We start from the raw sequence: 24,203 nt of genomic DNA on the forward strand, positions 1-24,203 counted from the left end.
CCCTTAGTCATTCAGTAGCCTTCTCAGTTATGAGATTGACGGTTGTGGTATCACAGTGCTTGTGTTCAAGTAACTCTTATTTTACTTACTAATGGCTCCAAAACACAAGAGTAGTGATGCCGGCAAGTCAGATATGCCAAAGATAGGCCACAAAGTACTTTCTTTAGGCAAAAAGGTAAAAGTTGACTGAGTGCACTGGCTCACACCTGTAATCCCAGCACTTTGGGAGGCTGAGGCGGGTGGATCACCTGAAGTCAGGAGTTCAAGACCAGCCTAGCCAACATGGTGAAACCTGTCTCTACTAAAAATACAACAATTAGCCAGGCGTGGTCGTGGGCACCTGTAATCCCAGCTACTTGGGAGTCAGAGGCAAGAGAATCCCTTGAACCCGTGAAGTGGAGGTTGCAGTGAGATGAGACCGTGTCATTGCACTCCAGCCTGGGCAAACTCCACTCAAAAAAAAAGGTAAAAGTTCTCAACTCAATAAGGAAAGAAAAAAAATTATGCCTAGGTTACTAAGATCTACTGTAACAAAGAATCTTCTATCCATGAAATTGTGAAGAAGGAAAAAAAAAATTCATGCCAGTCTTGATGACACACCTCAAACTGCAAAAGTTATAGCCACACGGAGGTTGCAGTGAGCCAAGATCGCACCACTGCACACCAGCCTGGGCTACAGCACAAGACTCTGTCTCAAAAAAAAAAAAAAAAAAAAAAAGGTTATGGAGTTATGGCCATAGCACATAAGTGCTTAGTTAAGATGGAAAAGGCATTACATTTGCGGGTAGAAGACATGAACAGAAAGGTGTTCTGACAGCAATGTGTTGTACCAGAAAGCACGGAGCCTACACAAAGACATCAGCAAGGATCCCCTGAAACAAGTGACACCAAAAGCCATTTACCACAAGTAAGGGACAGTTATACAGATTCAAGAATAGGTTTGGACTGAAAAGCATAAAAACTACTACAGAGGTTGCATTTGCCAGTGAAGAAGCTGCTGCCACATTTTCGGCAGACTTGAAGAAGTAGATTAAGGAGAAAAGATACCATACACAGCAAGTCTTCAATTGCAATAAGACTGGCCTCTTCTGGAAGAAGATGACCAACAGAACCTAAATTCATAAAAGTGCAAAGGAAGCACCAGGGCAAAAAGCATGGAAAGACAGATTAACTCTAGTACTGTGTGGCAACGCTGCGGGGCATATGACAAAGCCAAGCATGGTGTACAGAGCAAAGAACCCATGTGCCCTCAAAAGCAAAACCAAAAATTATTCATGCTTGTGTTCCGGTCATATAATCAGAAAGTATGGGTGACAGCTGTCTTGTTTATAGAATGGTTCCGCCAATGCATCAATGGTTCCCAGAAGTGAAAAAAATATTTGAAAGAGGAAGGGTTGGAATTTAAGGACCTATTAATAATAGATAACGTACCCAGCCATCCTGAATCTGTTTGCCATGAACACGAAAATGCTGAGGTTGTATTTTTATCTGCAAATACAACCTTTTTCTTCAGCCACTTGACTAGGACATCATTCATTTTCCCAAGGCCACATACATCTGCCTGGTATTTGATCACATTCAATCCGCAATTGATGCAGATCGTAAACTGGAAATAATGTAGTGCTGGGAATCATTCACTATTGCTGATGCAATAGCACTCATCGAAGTTGCAATGGATGAATTAAACCACAAACTAAATGCCTGCTGGAAGGACTGATGGAGTGGAAGTTGTGAATGATTTTAAAGCCTTCCCTGAAATTGATAGAGAAGTTGGGAAAATCATCCATGCAACAAGACAAGTTGATGGAGAAGGATTTGCTGATATGCTTGATGAAGTAGAAGGACATACTGAAGGCCATTGAGAAGTGCTAACAAATGAGGAACTGGAAGAACTTGTCATGTCCTCTATAGAGGAAGAGGAAGATGAAGAAGAAGAAACTAAAGCAGAACCAGCCATGTGGACATTACTAAAATTTGCTGAAGTGTTTCAAACTGCACAGACATTAAAATATAAAATTATGGCATATGATCCTCAGATGAAACGCAGCATTAAAATCACCTGTATGATCACAGAGAGTCTACAACTTCGCAGCAACACTTTTATGAGTTACAAAGAAAGGCAACAACCTCTGATTACAATGTTCTTCCAAAAGTTTTCAGCAAAAAACACTATCAAGGATCCCCAAGCATCAAGATCTTCATGGCTCAATGATCCAGGATTGCCTGAAGCAGAGGATCCTCCTTCTGATGTAATCTCAGTAGCCAAACACTACATCACAGTGCCTGCGCCATTCACCTCCCTTCATCTCATCACATAGGTATTTTCTTTTTTTTTTTTTCTGAGACGGAGTTTCACTTGTTGCCCAGGCTGGAGTGCAATGGCGCAATCTCGGCTCACTACAACCTCCACCTCCCAGGTTCAAGCGATTCTCCTTCCTCAGCCTCCCAAGTAGCTGGGATTACAGGCATGCGCCACCATGCCTGGCTAATTTTTGTATTTTTAGTAGAGACAGACTTTTGTCATGTTGGCCAGGCTGGTCTCGAACCCCTGACCTCAGAGGATCCACCCGTCTCAGCCTCCCAAAGTGCTGGGATTACAGGTGTGAGCCACCATGCCCGGCCATGTAGGCATTTCATCATCTCACATCACCACAGAAAGAAGGGTGAATATAGTACAATAAGATATTTTGAAAGACAGAGACCACATTCACATAACTTATGTTACAGTATATTCTAATAGTTGTTCTGTTTGATTATAGTTTTGCTGTTCATCTCCTATTGTGCCTAATTTATAAATTAACCTTTATCATAGGTATGTATGTACGCATAGGAAAAAACATAGTACATACTGGGTTCAGTACCATCTGCCATTTCAGGCATCCCCTGGGGGGTCCGTAGTCCACCTCACGGGTAAGGCAGGACTGCTGTACTTTTCCCTGCTATTGATGGTCTTTAATTCAGTATTTGTTTACGCTGTTTTCTTCATGATGAGAAAGAAATGCTCTCAGCAGAAAAGTAACATTAATAATTTCAGCTGGAAAATAAACTGCATGTCGGAAAAGGGAAGGGTTCAATCAGCGGGCACTCTCTCAATGAAATACTACACAGCACCACAATTCAAGGCCTACAAGAATATTTGATAAGGCTGGGCGCAGTGGCTCACGCCTGTAATTCCAGCACTTTGGGAGGCCAAGGCAGAAGTATCGCTTGAGCCCAGGAGTTGAAGATCAGCCTGGGCAACATAGGAAGACCCCATTTTTACAAAAAATTTTAAAAATTAGCCAAGTATGGTGGCATGTGCCTGTAGTCCCAGCTACTCAGGAGGCAGTGTTGGGAGGATCACTTGAGCCTGGGAGGTCAAGGCTGCAGTAAGCTGTGATTGTGCCAATGCACTCCAGCCCAAGCGAGAGTGAGACCCGTATTTTACCAAAAAAAAAAAGAAGAAGAAGAAGAAGAAAGAAGAAGGAGAAAGAAGAAGAAGAAGAAGAAAGAAGAAGGAGAAGGAGGAGGAGAAGGAGGAGGAGGAGAAGGAAGGAGGAGACGGAGGCGGCGAAGAGGAGAAGGAGGAGGAGGAGCAGGAGGAGAGCCAGAAGGAGCAGGAGAAGGAGGAGGGAGGAGGAGAAGAATGAGAGAAGAGAAGGAAGGGAAGAAGGAAGGAGGAGGCAGAAGGAAGGAGGGGAGAGGAGGAGGCGAAGGATAGAAGGAGGAAGGAGGAGGAGGAGAGAGGAGAAGGAGGAGGAGAGAAGAAGAGAAGGGAGGAGAAGGAGGCGAAAGGAGAGGAGGAGGAGAGGAGGAGGAGGAGGAGGAAGGAGAGGGAGGAGCGAGACGAAGGATTAGAGAGGAGCGAGAGAGGAGGACGAGGAGAAGGAGGAGGAGGAGAGAGGGGAAGGAGGGAAGAAGGAGGAGGAGAAGGGAGGAGGAGGAGAAGGAGAAGGGAGGAAGAAAGGGGAGAAGAGGGAGGAGGAGAGGAGGAGGAGGAAGGAGGAGAGAGGAGGAGGAGGAGGCGGGGAAGAGGAGGAGAAGAGAGGCGGAGGAGAAGGAGGCGACGGATGAAGGAGAAGGAGGAAGACGGAGGAGAAGGAGGAAGGAGAGAGGCGAGAGGAGAGGAGGGAGAAGGAGGAGGAGGAGGAGGAGGAGAAGAGAGGAGGGGAAGGAGGAGAGGAGGAGGAGGGAGGAGAAGAGGGGAGGAGGAGGATGAGGAGGAGAGGAGGAGGAGGAGAAGGAGGGAGGAGGGGCGAGAGGAGGAGGGAGGAGGGGGGAGGAGGAGAAGGAGGAGAAGGAGGCGGAGGAGAAGGGGAGAAGAGGAGGGGGGAGGAGGAGGAGGAGAAGAGGAGGAGGAGGAGGGAGAGGAGGAGGAGGAGGAGGACAGGAGGAGGGAGGAAGAGGAGGGGAGGAGGAGGAGAAGGGAGGCGAGAAGAAGGAGGGAAGGAGGAGGGAGGGAGGAGGAGGAGCAGGAGGAGGGGAGGAGGAAGGAGGAGGAGAGGAGAGAGGAGGGAGGAGAAGGAGAGAAGACGGAGAGAGGAGGAGGAGAGAGGAGGAGGATGAGGAGGCAGAGGCGACGGAGGACGGAGGAGGAGGATGAGGAGGGGAAGAGGAGACGGGGGGAGGGGGAGAAGGAGGAGGAGGAGGAGGAGGAAGGAGGCGGAGGGAGGGAGGCGGACGGAGGAAGGGGAGGAATGAGGAGAAGAGGAGGAGAGAAGGAGAGGAGAGGAGGAGGAGGAGGAGAAGGAGGAGAAGGAGGGGAGAAGGAGGAGGAGAGGAGGGGAGGAGGCGGAGGAGGAGAAGGAGGAGGGGAGGAGGGAGAAGAGGGGAGGGAAGGAGGGGAGGAGGAGGGAAGGAGCGGAGGAGCGGAGGAAGGAGAAGGAGGAGGAGGAGGAGAGGCGGAGGAGGCGAATGAGGAGGAGGAGGGAAGGAGGAGGAGGAGAAGGAGGAGGAGAGGAGAGGAGGAGGAGGAGGAGGAAAGAGGAGGAGGACGGCGGAGGAGAAGAGGAGGAGGCGGGGGAGGAGGAGAAAGGAGGAGGAGGAGGAGAGGAGGAAGAGAAGGAGGAGGAGAGGAGAGCGAGGAGAGGGGAGAAGGAGGAGGAGGAGGAGAGGAGGGAGGAGAGGAGACGGAGGAGGAAGAAGGAGGAGAAGGAGTAAGGAGGAGGAGCGGAGGAGGAGGAGGAGAAGGAGGAGGGAGAAGGAGGAGGAGGAGAAGGAGAAGGAGGAGGAGAGGAGGAGGAAGAGGAGGAGGAGGGGAGGAGGAGGAGGAAGGAGGATGGGATGGAGGAGGAGGACGAAGGAGGAGGGAGGAGGAGAAGGAGGAGGAGAAGGGAGGAGGAGGAGAAGGAGAAGGAGGGAGGCGGCGGAGGAGAGGACGGAGGAGGGCAGGAGGACGAAGGAGGAGGAGGCGGAGGAGGAGGAGGAGAGAAGGGGAGGGAGGAGAAGGAGAGGCGAAGAAGGAGGGGGAGAGGGAGGACGGAGGAGGAGGAGGAGAAGGCGGCGGTGGAGGGAAGGGGAGGGGAGGAGGAGAGGAGGAGACGGAGAAGAGAGAGGAGGAGAGGAAGGAGGGAGGAGGAGGAGGAGGAGGAGGAGAGAGGGAAAGGAGGAGAAGGACGGAGGAGGAGGGAGGCAGGGGGAGGAGGAGGAAGGAGGAGGAAGGAGGAGGAGGAGGAGAGAGAAGGAGGAGGAGCAGGAGGAGGCGGAGGAGGAGGGAAGGAGAGGAGGAGGAGAAGGAGGAGGAGGAGGAGAAGGAGGAGGAGGAGGAGGCAGGAGAAGAGGAGGAGGCGAAGGAGGAGGAGGGAGGAGAGGAGAAGGAGGGAGGAGGAGGGGCAGGAGGAGGAGGAGGAGGAGGAGGGGAGGAGGAGGGGAGGGAGGAGAGAAGGCGGAGGAGGAGAGAAGGAGGAGAGAGGAGGAGGAGAAGGAGGAGGAGAGGAGAAGGAGAGGAGGGGAGAGAGGCGGAGGCGCGAGAGGCGAAGGAGGAGGAGGAGGGAGGAGGAGGAGGAGGGAGGCGAAGAAGGAAGGAGGGAGGAGAAGGCGGAGGAGGAGCAGGAGGAGGAGGCAGAAGGGAAGGACGCGAGGAAGGAGGAGGAGGAAGAGAGGAGGAGGGAAGGAGGAGGAGGAGGAGGGGAGGAGAGAAGGAGGAGGAGAAGGAGGCGGAGAGGAGGAGAGGAGGAGGAGAAGGAGAGGAGGAGGGAGGAGGAGGCGGAGGAAGAAGGAGGAGGAGGCAGGAGGAGGAGGCGGAGGAGAAGAAGAGGAGGAGAGGAGGAGGAGGAGGAGGAGAGGAGAGGAGGAGGAGGAGAGGAGGAGGGAGGACGAGGAGGAGAAGGAGGAGGAGAGGAGGAGCGGAGGAGGAGGAGGAGGCGAGGAGGAGGAGAAGAGGGGAGGAGGAGAAGGAGGAGGAGGAGGAGAAGAGGAGGAGGAGGAGGAGAAGGAGGAGGAGGAGAAGGAGAAGGAGGAGGAGGAGGAGGAGGAGAAGGAGGAGGAGGAGGAGAAGAAGGAGAGAGGAGAAGGAGGAGAAGGAGAAGAAGATTAGATGAGAAGGGGAACTGTCCATGATACATTAAATGTGGTGAGCATAGCTGCCTTCCAAGCAGTTGACCTGGGTTTGATTCCTGGCGAATGTGCCCACATGCATACATACACACAATATATTAAATGTGAAAAGGTTCTAAAACATTAAGGAGGGTTTGATCCAGATTATATAAAATAAAATGCCATGTGTAGGATGTGTGTGTAAGAAATACTGTTAGATAAAGCTAGGAGGAAAAATGTCTAGAAGGGCATATCCAGTGAATTAATTTCACTAATTATCTGGGTAATATGATTACAGGTGATTTGCATTTTCCTCTATGGGTCACTCAAACATGCAGTCAGTCAATTATTTAATATGATGGGCCTGGTGTCAGGCACTGGGAACACAAAGGTGAATGTCATAGACCCTTCCCTTCTAGTTTGGAGTGATACAAACACAGACACATATCTTTTAACACAGTGAGTCAAGACAGAATTACCCAGAAGGGGCAGGAGGTTTTCTGGAAGAGGTTCTCCCCAAGCGTGGGGCAGGCCAGCCATGGCCAGAGGAAAGTGTGAACTCAGGAAGAACCAGCTTGGACAAGCACAGTGCCACAGGGTATCAGGGGATTTATTTATTTATTTATTTATTTATTTTTTTTTTTTTTTTTTTTTTTTTTTTTTTTTTTTTTTTTTTGAGACGGAGTCTTGCTCTGTTGCCCGGGCTGGAGTGCAATGGCCGGATCTCAGCTCACTGCAAGCTCCGCCTCCCAGGTTTTACGCCATTCTCCTGCCTCAGCCTCCCGAGTAGCTGGGACTACAGGCGCCCGCCACCTCGCCCGGCTACGTTTTTTTTTGTATTTTTAGTAGAGACGGGGTTTCACCATGTTAGCCAGGATGGTCTCGATCTCCTGACCTCGTGATCCGCCCGTCTCGGGCCCCCCAAAGTGCTGGGATTACAGGCTTGAGCCACCGCGCCCGGCCGGGGGGATTTAAAGTGAGTGTCGAGAATTGGCTGGGGGTTGTGGCTCAAATGCTGTAATACCAGCACTTTGGGAGGCCAAGGCAGGCGGATCACCTGAGGTCAGGAGTTCGAGACCAGTCTGGCCAACATGGTGAAACCCCATCTCTGCTAAAAATATAAAATTAGCTGGGCATGGTGGCATGCACCTGTAATCCCAGCTACTCGGGAGGTGGAGGCCCGAGAATCGCCTGAACCCAGGAGGCAGAGGTTGCAGTGAGCTGAGATCACACCACTGCACTTTAGCCTGGGTGAGAGAGTGAGACTCTGTCTCAAAGAAAAAAAAAAAGAATTGATCACTCAGTGAGTAAACGGGAAAGGACAAACCCTGTGGTCTCAGCTGGATGGCTACAGAGCCCTTCTCCTCCTGTACCCAGCTCTGGGAAGGCCTGGCTGCTATCAGCAACTTGGATACAAAGACTCTTTAGCTGAGCTCTGGAAGCCTCCAAGGTGGCTTAGTGGATTCAGCATTTGGACATTTCACTAGGTGTTCCCTACCCCTCCGTTACTCTCTGACTCAGAAGCTGCTATCATCAATAACTCTTATGATAGCTGGCACCAGGTGTCATGAGTGCCATGGGTCACCGTGTACATGCAGAGCAGTTATCAGGTCAGATTTGCAGATTTGGCAGCTGGGTAGCAAGTGAACTTGTCACACTTAAGTCTGGTGGCAGGCAATCTCATGAACAAGAATTCACTCACCTGCAGTGGTCCAGGTGGGAGAGGAAGAGCACATGAATGAGGTCAGGACCCCATGGGTCAAGAATAGATTAAGAGAGATTAAGAACAGATTTACAAACTGAAATGAGAGTACAATTTAATAAGTGAATAAAGAGGCCGGGTGCGGTGGCTACCACTTTGGGAGGCGGAGGTAGGAGGATTGCTGCTCAAGAGTTTGAGACCAGCCTGGGCAACATAGCAAGACCTTGTATCTACTAAAAAATTTTTAAAAGTATGTAGCCAGGCAGAGTGGTGCATGCCTGTAGTCCCAGCTACTCAGGAGGCTGAGATGGGAAGATCGCTTGAGCCAGGCGGTCGGGGATACAGTAACACGAGATTGTGCCACTGCACTCCAGCTTGGGCGATGGAGTGAGACCCTGTCTCAAAAAAAAAAAAAAAAAAAAGAAAAGAAAAGAAAAAGAAAAGAAAAGACAAAGCGAATGGAGAAATGTGTTAAAGAGGAGCTAAGAGTCAACAAGGAGTGACAGTTTCAGTGATTCGGCTTTTTTATTAACTAGGTTAGAGGTGACAGGAAAAGACACAGTTTTCAGAGGAGGCAATATCCAAATGATGGCATCCTATGCAGCTGTTAAAATGACAGTCAGAACTTCAAAGATCTCAAAAACATATGTTTGAATGAAAGAAGTAATTTCAGGCTGGGCGTAGTGGCTCAAGCCTGTAATCCTAGTACTTTGGGAGGCAGAAGTGGCAGGATTGCTTGAGGCCAAGAGGTCAAGACCAACCTGGCCAACATAGCCAGACCCCGACTCTATAAGAAGAGAAAAAATATAATTAATTTTAAAAAGAAGTAATTTAAGAATAACATGAGCAGCGTAATCATAAGAGTAGTTCCCATTTACTGAATGCTTGTTAGAGGCCAGGCATTGTGCTAAGAGCTTCATCTGTCACAACCCTATGAGGCAGGTACTCCTTTCAATATCCTCATTAACAGTCAGACCCAGACACAGAGAGAAGTAAAGCCACTTGCCCAGGGAAACACATCTCAAAAGCAGCCAAGCTACGATGAATGCAGCCAAAAGTCCTCCCAGCATCCTGTGTCTGCACAGCCCCAGTGCTGTAGCCTAAACTACCATGTGATTGGGCAAAGATAGGAAGTATATTAAAACAAATCAGCAGTGACACCTGGCAAGATCTTTTTGTTTGAGGACACCCAGTCACATGCTGTTGTGCACATTCACTCGGGCAGAGAGTGAGCCAAGCTATCAGCTGATTGCTCCTGAAAGGAATGGAGTGATCAAGGTTCCTAAAGAAGCAAGAACATCCTGTCTTTTCACAGGTTCTATATTAGCCAACCAAGCCTGAAGCTTCAGCAAACACCTCCGCACCAGGCAACTTTGTCTCCCCCTTCTCCCTTCATGTTACCTAACACTCTGCTCTGGAGGCTTCTGGAAGGGGAACAAACAGGTCAGTGAATGATGCTGGCATATTCTGCCTGCCTGCAAAGGTGCCTTGAAATCAACCATCAACTGAGAGTGGCAACAGTGATATGAAATGAATGGAATCCTTTTTGAAAACAAATAGCACATTGATGTGATACTTATATTTTCTTTGTTTTCAGAATCACTTAAATGCCAAATACATCACAAACTGGGAACTGGACCATAAAAAGAAGACATGTCGGCTGGGTGCAGTAGCTGACGTCTGTAATCCCAGCACTTTGGGACCCCGAGATGGGTGGATCACGTGAGGTCAGGAGTTTGAGACCAGCCTGGCCAACATATTGAGACCCTGTCTCCACTAAAAATAAAAATAAAAATAAAAATAAAAAATTAGCTGGGTGTGGTGGTGCATGCCTGTAGTCCCAGCTACTTGGGAGGCTGAGGCAGGAGAATCACTTGAATCTGGGAGGCAGAAGTTGCATTGAGCCAAGATTGCACCACTGCACTCCAGCCTGTATGACAGAGCAAGACTCCGTCTCAAAAAAATAAAAAATGACCAGGCACAGTGGCTGACACCTGTAATCCCAGCACTTTGGGAGGCCAAGGCAAGCAGATCACCTGAGGTCAGAAGTTTGAGACCAGCCTGGCCAACATGGTGAAACTCTGTCTCTACTTAAAAAAAGAAAAGAAGAAGGAAAAAAAGGATTTGTGCCTATCAAATACAATACATTATTTGGGACTCAGTGAAGTTGCACAGAAGTGAAAAACAAGCAGTGGAGGCAGATTAAACCCTTCTTGTGGTGTGAACAACCTTGGGCCGGCAAGCAGAATGCAATGATTATCCTTTGTCCCAAACCTTTTGATAATGTGATTCAACTTCCTTCTCTAGAATTGCTTATTTTCATCTCTTAAGGGTGATTTAATTACGTGGCCTGGTGTGGTGGCTCACACCTGTAATCCCAGCACTCTGGGATGCCAAGGTGGGTGGATCACAAAGTCAGGAGTTTGAGACCACCCTGGCCAACATGGTGAAACTCCGTCTCTACTAAAAATACAAAAAAAATTAGCCAGGCGTGGTGACACGTGCATCTGTAGTCCCAGCTACGCTGGAGGCTCAGGCGAAAGGATCACTTGAACCCGGGAGGCAGAGGTTGCAGTGAGCCAGGATCATGCCACTGCACTCCAGCTTGAGTAACACAGTGAGACTCTGTCTCAAAAAATAAATAAATAAACAAATATGAAAAAATGCTATTGAACTATGCAATCTAAATATTCTTTTTTCTGGGCACAGTGGCTCACACCTGTAGTCCCAGCACTTTGGGAGGTCAAGTTGGGAGGATCGCTTGAGGCCAGGAGTTCAAGACCAGCCTGGGCAATATAGCAAGACCTTGTCTGTAAAACAAATTAAGATAATAAATAAATAAATAAATAAATAAACAAACAAACAAACAAACAAACATTCTTTTTCAATACTGGAGAGTCTAGGATGCCCTGGGTTGCAAGCACAAGAAGTCTCTAAGTATAGTGCCTAAAAACCTGTTTACCAGGAGGAGACAGCCATTCTTCTATTACTCTACAGATTCTCACAGACCTACAAATACAAGTCAATCAAGGTGCACACATAAGAAGTGATTTAACTTCACTTATTTTTCTTCCATTCAGCCACTTCCCTCCAAATGTTTCACACGAAAAGTTTCAGACATCCGTAGAGCTACCCCAGACTCTTACTATGATTTGCTTCATCACACAACTATCCATCTATCCAACTTTCTATCCACTCATCAATTCATCATATTTTTAAAACACATATTTCCATTTATATCTTAATTAAAGCTCTGATGCCCAGGCTGGAGTGCAGTGGCGTGATCATAGCTGACTACAGCCTCAACCTCCTGGGCTCAAGTAATCCTCCCATCTCAGCTTCCTGAGTAGTTGGGACTGCAGGCACGAGACACCACACTTGGCTTTTTTTTTTTTTGAGACAAGGTCTCAATATATTGCCCAGGCTGGTCTTGAATTCCTGGACTCAGGCCAGCCATCTTCCCACTCTGGCTTCCCAAAGTGCTGAAAATACAGGCATGAGCCACCTCGCCTGGCCTTTACAATCTGCATTTTTGAACACTCACTTTGTTAGCTGAAGGAAGCATGAATTGGAGAACCATACTCATTTGTGGAGTTAAAAAGAATGGGTTTGAACCCCTGCTGTCACTTTTTAGCTATGTCACTTTGGACAAGTCACTTAACCTGCTCTATAAATAGACAACGAAATATATATACATATATATTTTTTGAGACAGAGTCTTGTTCTGTCACCCAGGCTGGAGTGCAAGTGGCACGATCTCGGCTTACAGCAATCTCCGCCTCCTGGGTTCAAGCAATTATCCTGCCTCAGCCTCCTGAGTAGCTGGGATTACAGGTGCATGCCACCATGCCCAGCTAATTTTTCTATTTTTTTTTTTTTTAGTAAAGACAGGTTTCACCATGTTGGCCAAGCTGGTCTCAAACTCCTGACCTCAAGTGATCCACCCACCTCGGCCTCTCAAAGTGCTGGGATTACCGGCGTGAGCCAATGCACCCGGCCAGTTTCCTTGTCTATAAAATGGCTTGATGATGTAAACCAAAAAGTATCTGAGACAAGTCTCAATCAATTTAGAAGTTTATTTTGCTGAGGTTAAGGACATGCCCGGAAGAAATACAGACAGAATCACAGAAACTGTCTGTGGTCTGTGCCCTTTCTCCAAAGATGAATTTGAGGGCTTCAATATCTAAAGGGGAAAAGTAGGCTAAGGGGAAAGAGGGAGGGTATGGTCATCCATGTGTCACAAGAGAAAAGGAGCAGGCAGGAGAATCGACAATTACACATTGGTCTCATGCTCAGTAAATGGACACTTTACGGAAGATAAGATGAACATACAGTAGCTACCTGTGGAGATATTTAACCTTGTAACTGTAGTATTCTGCTTAGGAACAAAAGGAAAGACAGCTTCTTGTATGACTCGGCTTTCAGCTTAATTTTTTCCTCTGGCAGAGTGAACTGGAGTCCTGAGTTTTTATTTTCCTTTTACAATGATAATACTTATCTTACAGGCACACTTCTTTTTCTCTCTCTCTCTTTTTTTTTTTTTTTGAGATGGAGTGTCGCTCTTGTTGCCTAGGCTGGAGTGCAATGGTGCAACCTCCGCCTCTCGGGTTCAAGCGATTCTCCTGCGTCAACCTCCCGAGTAGCTGGGATTACAGGCACGCACCACCACGCCTGGCTAATTTTGTGTTTTTAGTAGAGATGGGGTTTCTGCATGTTGGTCAGGCTGGTCTCAAACTCCCGACCTCAGGTGATCCACCCACCTCGGCCTCCCAAAGTGCTGGGATTATAGGAGTGAGCCACTGTGCCCAGCCACAGATACACTTCTTCATGGCATGAGGTGCTATTCTTTTTTATTTTTATTTTTATTTTGAGATGGGGTCTCGCTCTGTCTCCAAGCTTGAGTACAGTGGCACAATCTTGGCTCACTGCAACCTCTGCCTCCCGGGTTCAAGTGATTCCCCTGCCTCAGCCTCCCAAGTAGCTGGGACTACAGGTGCACACTACCACGCCCAGCTAATTTTTTGTGTTTTAGTAGAGACAGGGTTTCACCATGTTGGCCAGGATGGTCTCAATCTCCTGACCTCGTGATCCACCCGCCTTGGCCTCCCAAAGTGCTGGGATTACAGACGTGAGCCACCGCGCCCGGCCTGTGGTGCTATTTTTCTTTCTCTTTCACAGCCTGCTGCCTTCATATGGCAGGAAATGACAAGTGCCTCCCCCACAATAGCCAAGGGATTCAGCAAGTACCCAAAAAGTGTTGAGCAGGCACTGGTCCCCAAACCCTGCAGGCGAGAAAGACAAACATTTTTGTTATTAAATGTACCTGCTGGTTTGCTCACTTTTATTTCTGCCATCGGCCAAATGCTCACCCTGCTACATCATTACTCACTCAGACAGTATGGCTGGACTCCTAGATCCAGTGGGCCTGTGGGGTTAATTTGGGCTAGGGTGAGTTTAGAAGTGACTCAGGCATCAGTTTGCTATTTATTTCTTTCTAATTCCCTTCCCTTAAATGCATGTTGTGAAAAATCTAAAGAGAGAAGGTATTTCTAAACCAAAACTGGTGTCAATAAATAAAAGGTTTTTTTTTTTTTTTTTTTTTCTGAGACAGAGTCTCACTCTGTCACTCAGGCTGTGGTGCGATCTCGGCTCACTGCAACCTCTGCCTCCCAGGTTCAAGCAATTCTCTTGCCTCAGCCTCCCAAGTAGCTGGGATTACAGGTGCCCACCACCACACCCTGCTAAATTTTGTATTTTTAGTAGAGATGAGGTTTCACCATGTTAGTCAGGCTGGTCTTGAACTCTTGACCTCAGGTGACCCACCCACCTCAGCCTCCCAAAGTGCTAGGATTACAGGTGTGAGCAACCTGTAATTTTTAGTGAAAAAAAACATACTTACCTTCTAGAGTTATCATAAGAACTATATGAAATTAATACATGAGGCCAGGCACAGTGGCTCATGCCTGTAATTTCAGCATTTTGGTAGGCCGAGGTGGGCGGATCACTTGAGGTCAGTAGTTCAAGACAAGCCTGGCCAACATGGTGAAACCTCATCTCTACTAAAAATACAAAAATTAGCCGGTAGCGGTGGCATGCACCTGTAATCCCAGCTACTCGGGTGGCTGAGGCAGAAGAATCACTTGAACCTGGAAAGCGGAGGTTGCAGTGAGCCGATATTATACCACTGCACTCCAGCCTGGGTAACAAAGTGAGACTCCATCTCAAAAAAAAAAAAAAAGAAAAGAATTTAATACATGAAAAATATTTAGTACAGTATTTGTGGCTCACTAATGGCTAGCTCACATAAGTAAAAGAGTAATCATTGGCCGGGCGCAGTGGCTCAAGCCTGTAATCCCAGCACTTTGGGAGGCCAAGACGGGCGGATCACAAGGTCAGGAGATCGAGACCATCCTGGCTAACACAGTGAAACCCCGTCTCTACCAAAAAGTACAAAAAAAAAAAAGAAACTAGCCGGGCGAGGTGGCAGGCGCCTGTAGTCCCAGCTACTCGGGAGGCTGAGGCAGGAGAATGGCGTAAACCCGGGAGGCGGAGCTTGCAGTGAGCCGAGATCGCGCCACTGCACTCCAGCCTGGGCAACAGAGCGAGACTCCGTCTCAAAAAAAAAAAAAAACAAAATAGTAATCATTAAGAAACAAATTATAGGCTCCTATCTTCTCAGCCTGCCTCTAGTTCACTTGCTCCTCTGTTTCACATCCAGTGGCCACTTTGCTTCTTTCATCCTTTTTTATTTTTATTTTTTTTTAATTTTACTTTAAGTCCTGGGATACATGTGCAGAAGGTACAGGTTTGTTATGTAGGTATACATGTGCCATGGTGGTTTACTACACCTATCAACCTGCCATCTAGGTTTTAAGCCCTGCATGCATTAGATATTTGTCTTAATGCTCTCTTTCCCCTTGACCCCAACCCCCAACAGGCCCCCATGTGTGTTGTTCCCCTCCCTGTGTCCATGTGTTCTCATTGTTCAACTCCCACTTATGAGTGAGAACACGTGGTATTTGGTTTTCTGTTCTGTGTTAGTTTGCTGAGAATGATGGCTTCTAGCTTCATCCATGTCCCCGCAAAGGACATGAACTCATTCTTTTTTATGGCTGCAGCTTCTTTCATCCTTATCCAGTATATGTTCTATGATCCAAAATCTTGTTAATGTCCTAAACTTCCCTCCCCTTCCCCATTTTATCTTTTCATCACACCCCTTTGGCAAAACGCCAGCCTAGATGAACTCAACCACCTCCCCACTCTCCTGTGAGTCACCAAACAGGGCAGATTGGCTGTGCTCTAGATGAATGAGTGTCAACCTGAAATAGGCTGTCTCACTAAATGAATACTAAAATCCTTATCTCATAATTGTCTCTTCTCCCTTCCTTGACCACTTCATGTTTTCTCCACTCTTCTTCAACGCAGACCCTCCTCCAACACTCACACATCTTCCTCCTCTTTTTCATAATCACCTTGGTGGTTGTTTTTGTTTTTGTTTTGAGACAGAGTCTCGCTCTGTCACCCAGGCTGGAGTGCAGTGGCACAATCTCAGCTCACTACAACCTCCTCCTCCCAGGCTCAAGCAATTCTCCTGCCTCAGCCTCCCAGGTAGCTGGGACTACAGGTGCATGCCACCATGCCCGGCTAATTTTTGTGTTTTTAGTAGAGATGGGGTTTTGCCATGTTGGTCAGGCTGGTCTTGAACTCCTGACCTTAGGTGATCCACCCGTCTCGTCCTCTCAAAGTGTTGGGATTACAGGTGTAAGCCACCGAGCCCGGCCTCATCTTGGTTCTTAATTCACACACAAAAAAACAAGCCAGCAGAGAGGAACTTCCTAACCTCCCCTATCAAACATAACAAAGGCTCCCACACCTGCACTCCACTTCACCTCTCCTTGCAACTGCAGAGCTGACCCTCCCCTAGCAAAGGCCCTCCTCACACACACATCCCACTCTCTGGATGGGATTTTTTACATCCCACTCTCTGGACCTTTCCAGAAGCCTTCAGCAACAACAATCCCTTCTCTCTTTTCTGTTCGACTAGACCTTTCACTTAAACCCTTCTACATACCCAAATCTCCCCCACTTTCAACAAAAAAGAGGACATTCATTGGAAATGCCACTGAAATATTTAAAGATAAGGAGACAGGATGTCTGCAATATACTATCAAATATAGATGTACATGTATGTGTGTGTGTGTATAAAAATACACAGACAGAGAATGATAAAGTAAATGGTCAAATGGTGCAAGTGTAGATAACTGGTGAATCTGGAAAACATTATTTAGGAATTCTTTGTACTAGTCTTGCATTTATTTTTAAATATAAAATTATATTAAAATAAAAAGTTGGCTGGGCACAGTGGCTCATGCCTTCAATCCTAGCAATTTGGGAAGCCAAGGCAAGTAGATTGCTTGAGCCCAGGAATTTGAGACCAGCCTGGACAACGTGGTGAAACCGCATCTCTACCAAAAAAGAAAAAAAAGGAAAAATGAGCAAGGTGTGGTGGTATGCACCTATACTCCCAGCTACTCAGATTCAGGAGGCTGAGGTGGGAGGATCACTTGAGCTCGGGAAGTCGAGGCTACAGTCAGCTGTGATTATGCCACTGCACTCCAGCCTGAGCAGTAGAGCTACACCCTGTCTAAAAAATTTTTAGACCATAATCCCAGCACTTTGGGAGGCCAAGGTGGATGGATCACTTGGGGCCAGAAGTTCGAGACCAGCCTTGCCAACATGGCGAAATCCCATCTCTACTAAAAATACAAAAAAGTATCTGGGCGTGGTGGTGCATGCCCGTAATCCTAGCTACTGGAAAGGCTGAGGCACGAGAATCGCTTGAAGCCAGGAGGCAGAGGTTGCAGTGAGCTGAGATTGCACCACTGCATTCCAGCCTGGGCAATAGAGCAAGACTCTTTCAAAAAAAAAAAAAAAATTAATTAAAAAAAGTTGTCAGCCGGGTGCAGTGGCTCATGCCTGTAATCCCAGCACTTTGGGAGGCCGAGGAGGGTGGATCACGAGGTCAGGAGTTTGAGACCAGCCTGACCAATATAGTGGAACTCCAACTCTACTAAAAATACCAAAAATTAGCTGGGTGTGGTGGCGGGCACCTGTAATCCCAGCTGCTTGGGAGGCTGAGGCAGGAGAATCGCTTGAAGCCGGTAGGTGGAGGTTGCAGTGAGCCAAGATCATGCCACTGCACTCCAGCCTGGCAGACAGTGCGAGACTCCATCTCAAAAAAAAAAAAAAAAAAAAAAAAAATTTGTCAAGAAAGATGAGAAAGAAAGAAAAAAAAAATTTGACATCTGCTCTCCTCACAGCCAGTCTCCTCTCCCCTCCACAAACATCTCAAAAGAACCCACAATTGGCTCATTTCCTCAACTCATAATTTCTAGATACTTCTTTTCTTTTCAGGATGACCTTCTGCAAACCATCCTCCCACCTCTTTGCCTGTTTCTATCCTCCATCTCAAAATAAACTTCCTTAAGACTTGGCCCGAGGCTGGGCGCAGTGGGCATCTGTAATCCCAGCACTTTGGGAGGCTGAGGTTGGTGGATCAGGAGGTGAGCAGTTTGAGACCAGCCTGACCATGAGGGTGAAACCCCGTCTCTACTAAAAATACAAAAATTAGCCAGGCATGGTGGCGGGCACCTGTAATCCCAGCTACTTGGGAGGCTGAGGCAGGAGAATTGCTTGAACCCAGGGAGTGAAGGTTGCAGTGAGCCAAGATCATACCATTGCACTCCAGTGTGGGCAACAGAGCGAGACTCCATCTCACAATAAAAATAAAAATAAAAATAAAAATAAAAATAAAAATAAAATACTTGGCCCAAAGCTCACTCCTTTCCTTTCCTTCTCTGAGACATTAATTACCACCAAGAAACATCTCTAGCCCAAATCCCCCCACCTTAGCTTGTACCTCAGACCCCCTCACTGTCCTTGCATCTGACATAATGGATTTCCTTCAGGTTCTCCAATATACCCCGCTTCCTCCCACTGCACTTGTCCTTTCTTCCAGCAGAAGTGCATCTCCCTCTCCTGGATAATGCTTCTAATACATGGAAGAGGAGGGAACGCTTCTCAATTCACTCTGTGCATCCTTTATTACCCTGACATCAAAACCAGAAAAAGATAGCATAAGAAATCAAATCTAGCAACATATAAGAGGATCATATTCTATGACTACATGGACCTAATCCCAGGAATTCAAAGTTGTTTTAACATTTGAAAATAATTGATGTGGGCTGGGCATGGTGGCTCACGCCTATAATCCCAGCCCTTTGGGAGGTTTAGGTGGGTGGATCACCTGAGGTCAGGAGTTCAAGACCAGTCTGGCCAACATGGTGAAACCCCATCTCTACTAAAAATACAAAAATTAGCCAGGTGTGGTGGTGGGCACCTGTAATCCCAGCTACTCAGGAGGCTGAGACAGGAGAATTGCTTGAACCTGCTTGAACCTGGGAGGTGGAGGTTGCAGTGAGCCGAGATGGTGCCTGGGCAACAAGAGTGAAACTCCATCTCAAAAAAAAGAAGAGAAAATAATTGCTGTAATATGCTATATTAGTAGAATAAAGGACAAAACCCAAAACAGATACATACACACACACACATACAAGTTTTTGACAAAGTCAAACACCCTTTCATGATCAAAATACTCCACAAAGTTAGAACAGAAATAAACTTCCTCAACTTAATAAAGGGCATTTTTGAAAAACCCATAGTTTATCGAGTAGGTAGTTAAGTAAAAAAATAAAAAATAAAGAAAGAAAAAGGCTGGGCATAGTGGCTTATACCTGGCACTTTGGGAGGCCAAGGTGGATAGACTGCTTGAGGCCAGGAATTTGAGACCAGCCTGGCCAACATGGCGAAATCCCATCCCTACTAAAAATACAAAAATTAGCTGGGCGTGGTGGTGAACTTTGTAAACTCAGCTACCCTCTAATTCTCCTGCTGAGGCAGGAGAATCACTTGAACCTGGGAGGCAGAGGTTGCAGTGAGCTAAGATTGCACTACTGCACTATTAATACCTTACTTCAGGGTAAAAGACTGAATGCTTTTCTCTCAAAGATTAGGAACAAGGATGTCTACTCTCATCACTTCTATTCAACATTGTACTAGAAGCCTTAGCCAGGGCAATTAGGCAGGAAAATTAAAAAAAAAAAGACAGACATGCAGATTGGAGAGGGAGCAGTAAAACTATCTCTATTAGTAGATATGATCTTACTTATAGAAAATCCTAGGCCAGATGTGGTGGCTCATGCCTGTAATTCCAACACTTTAGGAGGCCAATGGAAGACGGAGGTTGCAGTGAGCCAAGATTGTCATTGTACTCCAGCCTGGACTACCAGAGCGAGGCTCCATCTCAAAAAACAAAAAAACAAAACAAAACAAAAAAAGAAAATCCTAAGGAATCCGCAAAAAAAAAACTCTTAGAATGAATAAACAAGGTCACATGATACAAGATCAATACAGAAAAATCATTCACATTTATGTATGCTAGCAATAAATGGTCTGAACATAAAATTAAGAACACCATTCCATTTGCAATGGCATAGAAAATAATAAAATCCTAGAAATACATTAAAATCCTAGAAATACATTAAGACGTACACTGAGAACTATTTTTGTTTGTTTGTTTGTTTTATTAAACTGGCATAATGTTGCTTACCTTCCAACCTGACACTGGTATAGCATCACATGACAGATATCAAACCCTGAAGGAAATAAAAATATTTTATGTAGGCCGGGCGTGGTGGCTCACGCCTGTAATCCCAGCACTTTGGGAGGCAGAGGTGGGTGGATCACTTGAGGTCAGGAGTTTGAGACCAGCCTGGCCAACATGGTGAAACCCCGTTTCTATTGAAAATACAAAAAATTAGCTGGGCATGGCGATGCGTGCCTGTAATCCCAGCTACTCGGCAGGCTGAGGCAGGAGAATTGCTTGAACTCAGGAGGTGGAGGTTGCAGTGAGCTGAGATTGTGCCACTGCACTACAGCCTAGGTGACAGGGCAAGACTCCGTCTCAAAAACAAACAAACAAACAAAATACAAAAATTAGTCAGGCGTGGTGGTGCGCACCTGTAATCCCAGCTGCTCCAGAGGCTGAGGCAGAGAACTGCTTGAACCCAGGAAGTGGAGGGTGCAGTGAGCCGAGATCGCACTACTGAACTCCAATTTGGGTGACAGAGCAAGACTCTGTCTCAAAAAAAAGCCCAAAATATATTTCTTTGACATATTTTGAAATGGCCCTACAAAGCTACAAAGCTGTCTCTTGTAACAGAAATTTGCATCTATAGAGACTCTCCATTAATGCAGCCAGGATTTCCTTTTCTAGGCCTTTCCCATATCCAGGAAAGATTAATTCTGACACTTAAATTTCCAAAAAGAGACATTTACTGTCTATTCTCTCTCTCTTTTTTTTTTTTTTTTTTTTTTTTTTGAGATGGAGTCTCACTCTGTCATCCAGGCTAGAGTGCAGTAGCGTGATCTTGGCTCACCGCAGCCTTTGTCTCCTCAAGAATTGTCCAAGCAATTCTTGTTCCTCAGCCTTCCAAGTAGCTGGATTACAGGCGCATGCCACCGTGCCTGGCTAATTTTTGTATTTTTAGTAAAGATGGTGTTTCACCATGTTGGCCAGGCTGGTCTTGAACTCCTGACCTCAAGTGATGGGCCTGCTTCAGCCTGACAAAGTGTTGAGATTACAGGCGTGAGCCTTGGAGCCCAGCCCATCTATTCTCTGAGGCTGCTACTCACGCTTCAACTGCGTAACAAGGACCTTGAACAACACAACTCCCTTATCTTAGTTCAAGCATTCTTTTCTACTGACTTCAAGTCTTTGGACAAAGCTTAACTCTTTCAAGCAACTGTCAGCTAAAGAATCCCTAAAATCCACCCATGACTTCTAAGACCACCCCTTGAGATATCCGCCTTTTTGGGTCTAACCAATGTATACCTTCCATGTACTGATTTATGTCTTTGCCTGTAACTTCTGTCTCCCTAAAATGTAAAAAAACAAACTATAACCCAACTGCCTCGGGATCACTTACTCAAGGCTTTTTAGGTTTGTGTTTTCTCTCTGGGCCAAGGTAACTCATACTGGCTCAGAAAAAACTGCTTTAAAATAGTTTACAGAGTTTTATTTATCCACTAACAGTCTGACACATGCTACAAAGACAAGCTTTGAAAATATTATACATAGTATAAGAAGAGAGTCGGCCGGGTGTAGTGGCTTTCACCTATAATCTCAGCACTTTGGGAGGCCGAGGCAGGTTGATCAAGAGCTGAGAAGTTCAACACCAGCCTGGCCAAGATGGTGAAACCCCGTCTCTACTAAAAATACAAAAATTAGCCGAACGTGGTGGCAGGCGCCTGTAGTTCCAGCTACTTGGGAGACTGAGGCAGGAGACTAGCTTGAACCCGGGCGGCAGAGGATGCAATGAGTCAAGATCATGACACTGCACTCCAGCCTGGGAGTGAGTCCAGCCTGAGTGAGACTCATGAGACTCCGATTCAAAAAAAAAAAACAGTCATGAAATAAGCTAGTCACAAAAATGTTGACATTATACTTAATGAAAGAAGCCAGTCACACTGTATGATTTCATTTATATCAAATGTGCAAAGTGGCAAGGCCATACACAAATGTGCAAAGTGGCAAGGCCATACACACAGAAAGTATACTAGCAATTGTCTAGGACTTGGGGTGGAGTGGACGTGGTGAATGTAGAATGACTACTACTGGAGGCAGGATTTTTCTTTAGAGTGATGAAAGTATTCTAAAATGAGATCACAGTAATAGATGCACAATTCTGTCAACAACAACAAAAAAACTCTTAACGTTACACTTTATTATTTATTTTTAGGTACGTTGTCTTGCTCTGTCTCCCAGGTTGGAGTGCAGTGGCGCGATCTCGGCTCACTGCAGCCTGGAACTCCGGGGCACAAGCGATCCTCCCACCTCAGTCTCCTGAGCAGCTGGGACTACAGGCGAATGCCACTATGCTCGGCTTGATTTTTTTTTTTACGCTTTAAATGGGCAAACTTTACATGGTATGTGACTATAAATTTCCCAAGAAAGCTAGGGGTTTTTTGTTTGTTTGTTTGTTTTTTAGCAGAACCTCCTGAAGTGGCAGGTCACTGAAAAAAAAATTTTTTTTTAAAAAAAGAAGTTTATCCATACTTACTACCCACAAATTCCCAAGATTCCCCAAAGCAGAGGCTGCAGGGACCGTGTGTTGGGGCGGAAGGGGCGGGGAGCTAGCAGGAAATCCTGACATGCCAAGGAAAGCCTCCATAACTTCCTAATTGAGAGATAACGATCAGAGGCATTGCTGTGACCCCCACCCCCACCCCCCACTTACCTCTCTCCAAAGCACTTCAGAAAACTGACGAGAAAAGCCGCCAAGCCCCCCAACACACTCACCATCCTCAACCGGAACGCGGAAGCAATGGCGCCATCTTTGTTATGGGAAATGTGAGGTTCGAAGGAAGTCACCGGAGCCATCCTTACTGCGGGCAGCGAAGGGCAATGGAAGCCCGTCGCGGCCACGTTAACTGAGGCTTTTGTCCTGACAATGAGTCTTGCCACATGTGGTTATTTTGGGCAGTTTTCCTGAGGAGGCTTGCTGATAAATGTGCTTGGTAAACACTAAGGGAACAGAAAAAAAAAATCAAAAATTTAAATGTTGGCCGGGCGCGGTGGTTCATGCCTGTAGTTCCAGCACTTTGGGAGGCTGAGACTGATCACTTGAGGCCAGGAGTTCGAGACCAGCCTGGGCAACGTAGGGAGACCCTGTCTCTACAAGAAAAAAAATTTTTTTTTAATTAGCCAGGCATGGTGGCACATGCCTGTAGGTCCAGGTAATTGGGGGGCTGAGGTGGGAGAATTGCTTGAGCCTGAGAGGTCAAGGCTTCAGTTAGCCATGTTCTCGCCACTGCACTCCAACCTGGGCAATAGAGCTAGACCCTGTCTTTGAAAAAAAAAAAAAAAAATTCGGCTGGGCTCCGTGGCTCACACCTGTAATCCCAGCACTTTGGGAGGCCAAGGCAGGAGGATCACCCGAGGTTGAGCGTGGTGGTGCGGCCTGTAATCACAGCTACTCGGGAGACTGAGGCAGGATAATCACTTGAACCCAGAAGGCGGAGGTTGTGGTGAGCCAAGATCGTGCCATTTTACTCCAACCTGGGCAACGAGAGCAAAACTCCGTCTCAAAAAAAAAAAAATTCAATGTCTGGAGACGGTGGGGTTGCATGCCCTTGTAATCCCACCACTTTGGGAGGCCAAGATGGGAAGATTACTTGAGGCAAGGAGTTCAAGACCCACCTAGGCAACACAGTGGAGACCTTGTCTCTACAAAACAGTTTTAATAAATAAATAAATAAACTTAAATGTCTACATTTTAAAAATATGAAAAGTAGAAATTAGAGATGAGGATGAAAATATTTTAATATTCTAATGCATGCAGATAACTATATAACTGCCACAACTGCAGGACCACACAAAAGAGACTGTCTAAAGACAAAATTACAATATTAAGATTTAGCTTAAAGATCTAATTGGCTTTTGTTTATAATTCTAGAATCGGGCAATATCTCATTCTATAAAATTGAATGTTCCAATGAGCTGAGCAGACAATGTTGGCTTCGTAGGCAGAAAAGGAGCTAAACAATGCAGAAAGAGAGAATAAAAAGCAAATTGATGGTTTGTTTTTTTTTGTTTTGAGACAGTCTTACTCTGTCGTCCAGGCTGGAGAGCCCCGGTGCGATCTCAACTTCCGCCTCCCAAGTTAAAGCAATTCTTGTGTGTCAGCCTCCCTAGTACCTGGATCACAGGCGTGCACCACTATGCCCAGCTAATTTTTATATTTCTAGTAGAGACAGGGTTTTGCCATGTTGGCCGGACTAGTCTTGAACGCCTGACCTCAAGTGATTTTCCTGCCTGGGCCTCCCAAAGTGCTGTGATTACAGCCGTGAGCCACCGTACCCGGCCCTG

At 46.6% G+C, this 24,203-nt stretch overlaps 1 protein-coding gene across 10 annotated transcripts in view; it reads right to left on the reverse strand.

Annotated features, from left to right (window-relative positions):
- The window catches only part of SHLD1 (shieldin complex subunit 1), a 125,139-nt gene extending 102,389 nt beyond the window's left edge, over positions 1 to 22,750 (reverse strand). For 5 of the 10 annotated variants that reach the window (XM_010378921.2, XM_030915564.1, XM_030915563.1 and 2 more), the window contains exon 1: positions 22,573 to 22,658. In XM_010378921.2, coding sequence (XP_010377223.1) covers positions 22,573 to 22,637 — 65 coding nt within the window. In that variant the 5' untranslated portion in view covers positions 22,638 to 22,658. Of the gene's footprint in view, positions 1 to 2,849; positions 2,966 to 10,934; positions 11,026 to 19,439; positions 19,462 to 19,883; positions 19,928 to 22,572 lie in introns of those variants that run through there. The other 5 variants (XM_030915560.1, XM_010378922.2, XM_030915559.1 and 2 more) reach the window with 5 other exon arrangements.
- Positions 22,751 to 24,203: the final 1,453 nt, after the last annotated feature.

The sequence above is a fragment of the Rhinopithecus roxellana genome, chromosome 13 (genome assembly GCF_007565055.1).
Source record: "Rhinopithecus roxellana isolate Shanxi Qingling chromosome 13, ASM756505v1, whole genome shotgun sequence".
Lineage (NCBI taxonomy): Eukaryota > Metazoa > Chordata > Mammalia > Primates > Cercopithecidae > Rhinopithecus > Rhinopithecus roxellana.